This window comes from Peromyscus eremicus, chromosome 3, assembly GCF_949786415.1.
Source record: "Peromyscus eremicus chromosome 3, PerEre_H2_v1, whole genome shotgun sequence".
In the NCBI taxonomy this organism is placed as follows: domain Eukaryota; kingdom Metazoa; phylum Chordata; class Mammalia; order Rodentia; family Cricetidae; genus Peromyscus; species Peromyscus eremicus.
Window position 1 is genome coordinate 77716073 of NC_081418.1, and position 13347 is coordinate 77729419.

The 13347-nt window shown below is 36.6% G+C and overlaps 1 protein-coding gene across 1 annotated transcript in view; it reads left to right on the forward strand.

Annotated features, from left to right (window-relative positions):
* Grid2 (glutamate ionotropic receptor delta type subunit 2) overlaps positions 1 to 13347 on the forward strand; it is a 664169-nt gene that overhangs the window by 9130 nt on the left and 641692 nt on the right. Inside the window, exon 3 of the mRNA XM_059257052.1 lies at positions 9795 to 10000. Coding sequence (XP_059113035.1) covers positions 9795 to 10000 — 206 coding nt within the window. The remainder of the gene's footprint in view (positions 1 to 9794; positions 10001 to 13347) is intronic.

The following is a 13347-nucleotide window of genomic DNA, read 5'->3' on the forward strand; positions in this document are numbered from 1 at the left end:
CAACTTGTTATACTGAAAGATCTAAAAATTATGTTATTCATTGTAATATCAATGAATGATTAACTTATAAACAATAAAATGCAAATATGTTTTCAACTAAGAATACTAAGGATGGGTGCCCAGCACTGAGAAGAGGAAGTGGACACAGACTTGCACCCTTAACCAAGAAGCTATTTACTGTTGTTCCCACCTTGCAAAGGAAAAACTAGTTTTCTTCAACGTAGTCTCACTAGGAATGTCAACCATACTGCAGGGTAGGTCCCATGCTCAGGAGCAGATGGCAAACACAAGATGAAATCCATGGTATTTCTGTAGACTTTTTAACCTCATATCGCTTTGCTGGGACATTTTTCTCTCTTATTGGCCTTGTGACAGTATACTTGGGTTCCAGTTTTGTATATTTGTGCAAGTGGAATTTTTGGGACCCTGAGTTCGTTTTTTCTACTGTTTGTTTTATAAAGAGAGAGAGAGAAAGGCTGTGCAGTTGGGTGAGTATGGAGGTAGAGAGAATCTGGGAGGAGTTGAGAGAGAAGAAAAGCATGATCAAAATATATTGTATGGAATTTTTTTCAATTATAAAAAGGCAAAAACCACATGCGATAGTAAGAAAGTAGGATAAAATGTTTAAAAAGTATGTATGAAAGAGCCAGGGGGCAGTGGCACACACCTTTAATACCAGCACTCAGGAGGCAGAGCCAGGCGGATCATTGTGAGTTCGAGGCCAGCCTGGTCTACGGAGTGAGATCCAGAACAGGCACCAAAACTACATGGAGAAACCCTGTCTCAAAAAAACAAAGGGAAAAATAGTATGAAAGCAAGACTGGTTATTCTGTCATCTTCAAATTTAATAAAACAGAATTTTATTTTTTAAATACATTTGAACACCTCAGTTCTTTTTCCCATTTAATTCTTTTTATGCATTAATGTGTTATTATAAAGAACTTACAAATGAAAATACACACAGCAAAATTAACCAGACCCATTATCTATACATCTCAACTTCCAAACAGTTAGAGTAATCATTCTGAAGCTTTGGAGCTTCACATTGGATTTTAAGCTTTTACAATCAAATATATTTTTGTGCACTTATCTACCACCAAAAACTGAAATTTTTATGAGAGCTAAAACTAAAACAATAATTAACTATTTACTTTATATCCTTTTTATGACTCAGGTGTCCATTACTTACTTTGGTTGAGTCCTTCTTCATCAGCTAATATTATCCTTTCTTGTTCTTTTTAATGTTATACTTTGCCCAAATGCATGTCTGTTTATCTAAATCAATCAATCAATCAATCTCTCTCTCTCTCTCTCTCTCTATATATATATATATATATATATATAAATTATTTATGTATATTATTTGAAGCTTTTTATTTGTTATTTTTAGATCTATTTATTTTTATGTATATTAATGTTCACCTGCATATATGTGTGTGTGTGTGTGCATGTGTGTGTGTGTGTGTGTGTGTGTGTGTGTGTGTATACACCACATGCCTGGTGCTAACAAAGGTTGAATCCCTGGAACTGGAGTTACAGATGGTTCTGAGCCACCATGTGGGTACTGGAGATTGAACCTGGGTCCTCTCTAATAACTACAAGTGTTCTTAACTACTGAATCATGTTTCCAACACACACACACACACACACACACACACACACACACACACACACACGGCTAGAATCCACATTTGAGGGGTAACATGTAATTATTTTTCCTAAGACTGTGTGAACTCCCTCAATAATAGTCATTCTAAGTTTATCCATTTTCCTGGAAATTTTGTGATTTCATTTTTCCCTGGAGCTGGAGTATTCCATTTTTATATGTGTACTGTAGTTTCATTATCCATTCATCTGTTAAAGAACAACTAGGTTGGTTCCATTTATATAAATCTTTACCATAACTACTTCGTCATTCTGAAAATTATAGACAAATCTCCATGAAGTGTCAGCAAAACAAAGTACCATAGAATTGACCAAATCAAGTAGCATGAGCAGAAATACATAGTATCTAACACGTATATGTACAGAACAACTTCCACTTCAGGAAATCATAACTCCATTATTTGCACACTACTCTGCATAGTGAAAACATTCATTTAATAATGCAAATTAAGGTTTAGCCCACAGTTAGGTGACTGGGGTATGTAAGCAGGGTCCTTCATTTTGAAATGAAGATTAGGTAACAGTCTTCACTAATACATTCCTGAGTCATGATCTTTATTCCATGGAGAGTTGGTGTAGATTTAATCAGGGCCTCTAGGATGGACACTTTCCTCTTAATTGATTGCAAATGTTTATAATCGCCCCAAGGATGCTTTCAAATGTCTGATAACTATAATAAACTTGACATTCTCTCCCAACAGCCTGAAAGCTGTTGATTAGTCACTGGCTACTTTCCAGCCTTTGGTTCCCTCATTTACTCCAGCCTGCATCAATAAGCATGCAATTAATCCAAGCAGTTTACTGAACCATCCCTTTGCATTAATATATATTATGTCAAATGGGTAAAAAGAGTATATTCACCTATTCAGGATTTATACATCCGTGATTTGTGCTTTAAAAATATTTCTCAGCTTTACTGTAGAGGTGGTTTCCATAGTAAAAGATGGCAGCCTTATATGCCCAAATGACAAGTTCCTGTCAAATATAAATGTTCAATGTTAGATCATAATTGCCAGGCTCTGTGTGTCAAAGCCCAGCACAGCATGTTATTATCTTTACTTTTTAAATTTATATAAAATAAAAATGCCAAAAAAGTGCTACATGACTCCAATGAATTTTTGAGTTAAAGTTCTTTTAAAATGAAACTTTTTAAATTGCCTGATGGTTAAAAGCCTTGTCCCCCGCACCCCCCCCCCAGAAGTAGACACAGATAGCATACTTTGCTATTCAAATATTGGGGAAAAAATCTGTTCTGGTTTATGATATATTTCACATATTCAGCACTAAGCTGTGTTCCATTTTGTAAAATGAAAAAGCAAGAGAAGAAAGTCACAAGGTCCTACATTTTAATTTTAAAGCTTAGCATGCTGTCATAATTTTAGAAACGCCATGCTTAGCCAGTGCCATACTGAAGTCTTCCTGCTCAAATTGAGGTCTTCAATGCATTAAGCGATCAGAATGATTAAATATCTTCACCTACTCAAAGGAGAAGATGAATAGAGGAAAAATTAAGCATGAAAAGGTTACAGAAATTTTGTCTTATATTATTCAATATTTTAAATGTATGAACACAATGATGAAAGTATAAATTGCTATTTTGGTATGTTTCACAGACATCCACTATATTTAGTTAAGTTGGTAATTTACTTTGAAAAAGAACAATACTGCTATATTTCTCAATCAGTAATTGGTTCAGTGCTATCATCAGATGGTATAGACCACACTTCCCAACGGGACAAGAGCTGTTCTGTTTTGCTCACCACTTTCTTCAAGAATGTTCCACAGTGACTGGCATACAGTAGGCCAAGACTATCAAGAAAGTGATCTACTTTGATATGGATGACTGGTTTAAGTTCTACCAAAGTGGATCATATATCTAATTTAAACACAGTATCCTATTTTCTCATATTTCTAGTTTCTTCTTAGGGTTCCTTTAGAACCATAAATTAACATTAAATTCTGGTATTAAATAAGGCTAGTCTACTTTATTATAGATGACTTTTGCTAAGAAGATTAAAATTAATTCTACTTTAGAGATAATAATGTCATTGTTTTACAAGATTTGATAAAATGAATCATTAGCCTCCAATTATCCATTACATCATAGAGGATTACACGGGAAGATAGCCTAAGTAGGTAACGTAATTTGAGTGCCAGAGAAACTGATAGTGCATAAAATATTATGAAGATGATATTGCTTATTTATTTGTTTGTTTACTTATTTATTCTATTTAGACTTTTTGAGGAAAAGTCTCTTTATAGGTCTTGGCGGTCAGTTTCTGACTCATTTACACAGGCTACAGTTGAATTTGAGAGCCTCTTCCTCAGCCTTCCATGTGCTGGAATGGCAGAAATGTGCCATGATACCTGGATTTTCTTAGAGTATTTGATTGAAAGACAAATGATAGATAGATGATGGATAGATAGATGATTGATAAGTAGATAGAAAGATAGATGATAGAGAAATAGATGATAGATAAATGCATATATGATAGATGGTAGACAGACAGATAGATAGATAGATGATAGACAGACAGACAGATATAGATAGATGGATGACAGAGATCACTAACATTCCCATTAAGGACTTTTTTCTATTTTTTAAATTTGGAGAGATGATAAACAGACAGACAGATATAGAAAGATGGATGATAGATAGATCACTAACATTCCCATTAAGGACTTTTTTCTATTTTTTTTTTAAATATAAAAGCAGAAGTTTTGTCTGAGGTTACTAAAGATTTGATAACAGAAATGTGTATCACGTGGAAATCTGAAGCCTAAATAACTGCCTTCATATTTTACCCACTCTCATTTTTTTATACAGAAACTTAGTACTCATGTGAAATAAAATAAAATTGTGAATGTTTGCATATGTAGGATCACACTTCCCTGAAGCTTTTGCTGCTCTGTTTCAGTGACTTCATCAGGCACTATACGATTAAAGTGTGATTTCGATTTCTGTTCTTTCTCCCTGTAAACTGGAAGTACCTCAAAGACAGGAACCAGCCATGCCTTCCTCTTCATCACCAAATTACTTGGGCTGTGGTGTGTGTGTGTGTGTGTGTGTGTGTGTGTGTGTGTGTGTGTGTGTGCTTGCGTATGTATATGAAATTAGTCAAACACTAAAAGTTAGAGCTCCCTCTCTGCCTTCTGTTCCTTCATTTCTGTTTCTTCCTCTTTTTCTTACCCTCTTCCTTCTCTTTTAATTTGTAACTGACTGGTGGAGTTTTGCTCTGGATAGGGAACAGGCTGGCTTTCTATTTCACTTGTCTAGCCAGATCCTCTGACTCTTGTAGTCATAAAACTACATCATTACAACCAGTGCACAAGAAAAGCCATTTGTTTACATTATGGCTTTCCTCAGTTTCAGTTGTTTTGTAAGAACCCAGGACTCAGGCTGACTAGCCTGGGAGCATAGGATCATTAGGGGTAGAATAGAGAAGGCTGGACACATGTGAAAGCAAAAGATGAAGCCAGGGTTATTTCTTATGTAAAAAATGGCATCTTGCTCTGTGAAGAGAGCTCAAACACTGAGAAAATGAAAACAGGAGACATCACTTATAAAAGTGATTCCAAGTGAACAGAGCTGTACTGTAGAAGCAATTTACTGACTCAACCCTGGTTTTCTGACATCAAATGCAGTGTGTCTCCCTGACACAAAGAAATTGTTTCCAAAAAGAAAAATAACAAGGATGACTAGAAATGATGTAGAAGGTCATTTTACACCTGAAAATTAAGACTACAGCTTTGGCTGGCGGTGGTGGCACACACCTTTAATCCCAACACTCAGGAGGCAGAGCCAGGCGCATCTCTGCGGGTTCGAGGCCAGCCTGGTCTACAGAGTGAGATCCAGGACAAGCACCAAAATTACAAAAAGAAACCCTGTCTCAAACAAACAAACAAACAAAACAAAAACAACAACAAGACTACGCATTTGGACTCCATAAATGTAAAGTAAGTATCAGTATGAAGTCCGAATTCCTTAAGAGCAGTGATACGGATCTGGCACTCATGTTATACTCCTTAATGGAAGCAGGTAGATTAGGCTAAGTGCTGACAGCCAGAAAATGCTGCAGAATGATTGGGCTATTTATGTTTTCTAGGAAAAGAGAGGATCTGTAGTTATGATTCTCTCAAGTCTGTGACACAAATCGAAGAACTATGTCCCAGACTGTTTTCTCAGGGGTCATAATGAGCCCTGTCAGGAGGATTTCAGAGCTCACCAGAGTTGAATAAGGCTATAAAGTCCCAGAAGCATTTCCAAGTAATTCTGAAATTAAATTCAGTGGATATTAATTTGAAACATGCTGACGTAAAGAGTGAAGCATAATTTCTATTGCTGATGCAGGAGATTATCACAAATTTGGAGGGTCAACACAAGTTATAGACCCATAGACTTCTATCTGTCATCAGATCTAAGCATGGTGAATACAAGGTGTGGGCAAAGCATGCTCTCTTCTCATAGTTCTGGTGGAGAATCCACTTCCTTTCCTTGTGCAGCTTCCATAGACGCCCAACCACCTTTCTTCACTTCTTCCTCAGATCAATCATCCACATTGCTCCTCTCCAAACCTTCACCCCTAGTTGTTTCTTTTCCTATGCTTCTCTTCCAACTTTAGGTCTTCCTGATGATACTGGACTTACACAAGTTATGAAGTTTATCTTTCTATTTTGATCTCACTGGATGAACTGCCTCAATCCCATCATCGGCTTGATCTCTCTTTGGAATATAATTTGGTTCATCCACAGATTATAAGGTTTGCGATGTGGGCACTAAGGAAAAGAGATCAGTCTTCTGCTGAGCACACACACCCCTATGGTGCTCAAGGGAGATTGCCTTTGCCCATAATCCTACATTTAATTACTCAGTAGATGAATGGTCTTATGTATTTATCTGGTAAGCAAAACTAACAGCAGCTGGAAAACATACTGTTATTAATAAATAGCCCCAACTGACAGGTGCAATCAGTTTGGCAGCTCCTTGAGGTCAAGAACCATGTGCTTTTATTTCTGTAACTTTTGGAACTTAGCTCACTGACTAACGAAATCAGAATGAAGATAATGTGGCTGAATAATTGAGATGGTTGATTATGTTCATGTTTAATTAACAAACCCAAAGGCCTACTCTTTCTTTTAATGAATCTTTTATACACAGCTGCTAATAGCATGATTTGGATCTGACTCTTTTCACATGTAGCAGTTGCTGCTCATAATCAGCTGTATCATCCTCAGATGAAGAAATCACTTATTGCTTGATTCCTCTATAACAGAAATCTACCTTAAGTTGCAAAGTTATGGCCTTGAACTCACAGAGATCCATCTGCCTCTGCCACCCAAGTGCTGGGATTAAAGGAGTTTACCAATATTGCCTTGACAGTGAATAGTTTTAAAGAAACATTTTTATTTCCAAGTGAAGGAGTTAAGTTGCACCAATATTTACTGTAAGAATCAAAGTTCAGAGAGTGAGCAATCTGGAGGATCTCAGGTCCTTTTCAATGTACATTTTGTTTTTATATTTTATGTATGTTAATCTTTAAGTGATTCAAATAAAAATAGACTAAACCTTTAGAATTCAAAATTAAAATTATGTTCTTAGTTCTGAGATAGACCTGGGCTGTTTTTTAATTCTCTCTCAAGTGATTGTTGCTGACACCAAAGTTTTGAGAACACTGCTTTGCGTGTTCATACTCCTGATATTATTTATAGACCTGTGTCTGCTGTGCTTCATTAGGTTGAACCCTGCCCAGCCCACCTGTCAGCATTGTATTGTTAAATATTTCAGATTCGCCTGTTTACCTTCATTATTCCCACACCTTTGCTTCTTGCTCTGCTGTGTCCACTGAGCCTTTTGTCCTTTTCTACTGATAGCTCGGGTTTATAACATAATTAAGAATACAGACTGGAAGGTAAAATGTATACAGACAGAATTATCACAGAGATGAACATATCACTACTGCGAAGTTTTAAAACTGAAATCAATCATAAAAGCACAGATTTTAAAAATTAATTTGTAACTTTGCAAACACAAACTTTTATTATGCATAAATATCACTTTCTATGTTGGGAGCTATTTAGCTCTTGTCATATGAGCTTACTTACTGCTTTTAAATTAATTATTTTACTTGAGAGGCAAATTTTGCATGAATGCAATCACACACAATTAGAAATTTTGAGATAAAGTCCTAATTTCATGCCATGGGCACAAAATAAAAAATATAAGTTGTGGACTAATAAAATTAAATTATTGATAATTACTTTTGACATTGTGTTTTATTTACTTTACTTAAACATGAAAAGAACACAGAACTTTTGATATGAAAACCTTTGAGAACTTTTCATATTTGAATTTGATGTATAAATATTTAGAAGGTCACCATACATTCAAAACCTTGGTTAGTAATTTCAAAAATACTTAAGATACATTTTCATTTATTTATACACATGATGCCAACCCACCTCCATAGTCCTAAAAATAAATTATCTTATCTCCTACTGGATATTTAGATCTAAATATTTGATAATGTAGTTTGTTTTATGTAAGCATTGGGTAACTTGAGACCCTTGGAAGGAAACATTTGAAAGTATTCTTGTTATATTATGAATGTTGATTTAGTGATATTCATTTGTCATGAGTGACAGTATTTCACTCTCTTAATTTCACTTTTTAATTATGAGCTTCTTTCTAATTGACCTAACATAATTTCTCCACAGTAATGATAGTAACACATTTTGTGATTATGGATTATGATAAATGAAATGAATGGCTTCCATGATATAAGAAATTGGAGGAAAAATAGTAGGGTATGTTTTGTTTATTTTTGAAGCAAAAACAATTTTACTAGAGTTTGAAACAAAAACTGGAAGGTGGGAAAGCTGTAAATCTGTGCTTATACAGAGAGGAGGGCTATGGACAGGGAAAACAGAGAAAGACCATGCCTTTGAGTTATGTGTGGAGGTCCTACAAACAGCTACATGGTAAAAGTGAAGAAACAAAAAAAGCCCAAAGCACCAGATAAAATATACTTAGGTGTATCATGAATTCTAAGTATCTTAATACAAACCCGGAGTCAGATATCAGGGTAAAAGCTGAAAGATCAGAGAAGCAGAGCAGCCAGCCACTAGAAAGACTTCTTACCTCTAGGAATCCTCAGACTGAAAAGGCTGAGCTCCTGTCTCCACCCTGCCTCATCACTTCCTCTTTCCACCCAGCTTTATCACTTCCTGTTTCCTTCTCCCAAGTGCTGGGATTAAAGGTGTGTGCCACCATTGCCTGGCCTCTAGTGGCTAGCTCCCCACTCTGATCTCCAGGCAAGCTTCGTTAGAGAACAAACAAAATATCACCGCACTTAGGCTCTGTCTGGCATCCAAAAGAAAGAGACAGAAAGGAAGAAAAATGAAGTTATACCTCCTGAAGCTAAAAGGTGGAGAGATGGAACAGGATCCTGGCAGTCCTGTAGTGACTCTACCACACACAGGGGAGGAAACTACATTACCTAATTAAGGGAATAATTATTCCTCTCATCTCTTTCTTTTGGCACTAGGTGAAACTGCCTTCCTTAGGATCATCTCTAAACCAAGGGGCCCAAATGAATTATCTTTTGTGTAGTTAGAAAAATTAGGACTGTACCCAGGCCAGAGGTAGATTTCATTCATTTGATCAAGAGGAAATAGTTTTCCCTTAATGGGTCTCCATTGCTACTATAACATTTCTCCCTCTGAAGAGGTAACCTTGAACTCATTTACCAAGATAGACTAAAATTGGATGATAGATATAATCCATTTCCACCATGAAAACCAAGAGATTCATTACTAAAGCTGTTAACAGACAGAATTAATGTCTAGACTGTTTCTGTTTATTCCTCTTTAATGCTGAAGAAATTATCCATGCTTTATTGAGATGAACCTCTTCTCCACCCCTCTCTACCGTGAACCAATTTTCCCCACTATTTAATTAACTTGGAATGGTAAGTGGATAGAAATACATCCCTTTGCATTAATTCCTGTTTTTACATGTAAAGATATTAATTAAACCAAATCATAAATAAATCTGAGAATTTATGCCTTGTTGAACAAGAAACTGCTCAGAAGTGAAAAGATTTTTTTCTCCTGTGTTGTAATGTTCCTAGATATCCGTGGGATACAGGAGTTTTTGGACAAAGTATCCCAGCAGGGAATGGATGTTGCCCTTCAAAAGGTGGAAAACAACATCAATAAAATGATCACCACCCTCTTTGACACCATGAGGATAGAGGAGTTGAATCGCTACCGAGACACTCTTAGGAGAGCCATCCTTGTTATGAATCCTGCCACAGCCAAATCCTTCATAAGTGAGGTAAGTAAGTATTGTCCTGGGTGGGGCATAAGACAAGAAGCAAATGTTTTGGTAATGGACTCCACAAAGGACATGAAAACAAGAGAGAGAGAGAAGATTAACTGTTCAACTCTCATTAACACTAATGGAGGACACAGGGTGAATTGCTTGCTCATCTCATTTACCCCATATTGCCCAGCTAATTACTAGGAATGTCTGTACTTTTATATTTAGGCACACGGCCAGGACAAGTTTCAGAAATCTTATGGGTTTTCAAAATGCTGTTGACCTGAATGAATCTAGCAAATTCAGGACTGGATTCACAAGTGTGCAGCTAAGCCTTTTGTGTTGTTGATGTTGTTACTGCAAGTTAAAATTGTATTTCTGAGAAAAGATTTACTAGAATCAGACTCTGGTTGCCAAAGCAAAATGATTCAACAAAACACACCACAGCTCCATTTCTGCTCTGGGAATCTGTACCAAGACAAACAATTAAGAGTCTTTGAAACTCTGCAAAGTGCTGGCCACTCAGCATAATGTGATGTCATGTCTGCAAATGTTAATTGTATCTGTTAATGTGGCTAGATGTAATAAAATTTAGTAAAAGTACTAGTGAGATTGTAGTGATTCAGATAGTCTTTCTGTATCCTAAAATGTTTGTGATTGATGTACAAAAGATTCTTGCCTTTTTTTTAACCTTAGTTAAGTGTATAATTTCATTTAATGATAGAATTGCTCATTTCATTACATACTTCCACATACTGTTTTTAGCTTTGTTGGCTTTAATTGGTGTATTTTTCCCTTCATTTTCCTATGTTTATTTCATTAACTATTTAAACTCAGTGTAAGATTTCAACTTAGAATGTGTTCTTTGATACTATATAATTTGGTGCCTATTAAGGATTTTGAAACATTAAATTCTGGACAACTAATACCAGTTGATTTTCATGTAGATTTTGCTATGTGAGCTTAAACACAAACAAGAACTTTGACCTTGGGTTTAACAAACTATAAATTCCCACTGAAGACTAGACTTTTCTGTAATAGAAAAACATATCCTATTTTACAGTCGGCCCTTTGATTCATGTGTTATTCACCTTTTCCATCTGTGACAAAGTGTCTGAGGAAAAGAACCTTAGAGCATGAAGGATCAGTTGGTCTCCCAGTTCAAGAGGTGTTCAATCTATGAGCTCTAGGCCTGAGGGGAGCTGAGCACCATGTTTGGGCGCAGGTAGTCGAAGAAATCTGCTCATATCATCATGAGCAGGAAACAGGAAGGCCCAGAAACAGGCTTAGGAAAAGGTGTAATCTCCAATAAAATTCCCCTCTGTGACCTTCAAAGTTGCATAACAAAACAGTTAACAGATTGTTATAACAAAATGTATTAACAGTTAACATCAAGTATTTCCTCCCACTAGATCCCAGCTTGAAAAGTTTCTTTTTCTTGCACTAATGCTACCAAAGAAAGGTCCAGGATTAATTCAATGATGAAGTAAAGCCCACATTGCATGATCATTCCGCTTCTGAGCATTGCATTTAGGACTAAGTATTTGGTAAATCAGCCTCAAGAGACACTTTAAATGCAAGCTGCAGCATTTCAAAAGTATGAAGTCTTCTAGAAAATTGACAGGGAGTATATAGAGACATAAAATATAAACTGGAATAATGAATAACAATGTTGAAGTATCTCTGGTATTTCTGTCCAGGGTGATCAGAGATTTTATGAACAAGTCATATTTGATACTTTATAACATGGGTATAAATTCACAGGGAGAAACCCTAGAAAAGATATATTAAGTTCATCTGAGATCCATTATGGTCACATTTTACATGGATATTATTTAATGTTTTGAGACTCCATTTGATCATCAAAGAAATGAGAATATGTTGATTTCAATATATGAAGTGTATAATACAAATTAATAAAATTATGTCATAGTAAGTCTCCAAAAGTACCTGCTGAGATCTGACAACCAGGAAATGTTAAAAAAAAAAAAATAGTAATGTGGCTGGGCGGTGGTGGCATACACCTTTAATCTCAGCACTTGGGGAGGCAGAGGCAGTCAGATTTCTGTGAGTTCGAGGCCAGCCTGGGCTACAGAATGAGTTCCAAGAAAGGCTTCAAAGCCACACAGAGAAACCCTGTCTCAAAAACAACAACAACAAAACAATAGTAATATCTAGAATTTATTTCTTTTCTGTTATGTACTAGCCTGGCATACAACAAATACTTAAACATGCCTCCTAAATTAAAAAATGACATGAAGATGAACAATGACAAAGGACTTGATTACAGTTAGGCATATATTAGGAGAAGGGCTTGCAAATCATGAACTGGAAAGGGGTGGCATGCTCAGGACATGTGCTATGCATATTCCATAGATGGGGAGATGAAGGGAACACTAGCTCTCCTCTGGGAGAAGAGGTAAAGAGACCTCTATGGCCCTGGTGGTTGTGGGACATATGGCCAGATGAGTAAGAGTCACTTAGTGGCAACTGTCAAAGTTCCAATACCTGGGAACTGGGAATCACAAAATGAGAGCATTTTAAACTGGGTCCCAGGAGACTGTGGTGCAGTATTAGTTTGCTAGAGGTTCACTAACCAAATATGATTTCCTCCAACAATGCAAATAGACTACCTCACAGTCTGAGGTGTACATGTGCCAAACCAATGTACTGACAGTCTGACTTCATTCTGAGAGCTCTTTGCAATATTGCTAGCCTTCTTTCTGGGGTACAAATGTCTGTATTTTCCTCGTGTTCCTTGGCATTGTCCTTCTGCATATGTGTCCTGACTTTGGTTTGTGAAGGGAAGCAGACACTTTGGATTAGGGCTCACCCTAATCACCTCATTTTACCTTGATACAACTTATTGCATAACAGATGTTATTAATGGACATAACTCAATATGACAGAGGAAATAGGCTTGTATCAGTATGACACAACCAGAAAGTGATAGGTTTGAGACTGATACCAAGCAATCTGCCACTAGTGTACTTAATAGAGGTTTCCAGAAAGGGTTTAAGTAAAGTCATCACTGAAGTCCATGAGAAAGGGCAAAGCTAAAGCTGTTGGGTTTTTCCCTTTCTTGTTTTTGTTTTTGAATACGCATAGATTTGGCATCTGTTGTATCCTAGACATTCTCCTAGACACTAATGAGACGATGGCCATGCAGATCTAGGACCTCTCTTCAACCTTCTGGTGCTGTGCAAGGGAAGAACAGAGAGTAGCCACCTTCAGCGGGGTACAGGCATGGCAGAGCCCACAAATTTGCATCTTGCCACCTTCTAGTCTGGGGCAAGGGAAGAACAGAGAGTAGCCATTTTCCGTGGGGTACAGGCATGGCAGAGCCCATGCACTTGCACATT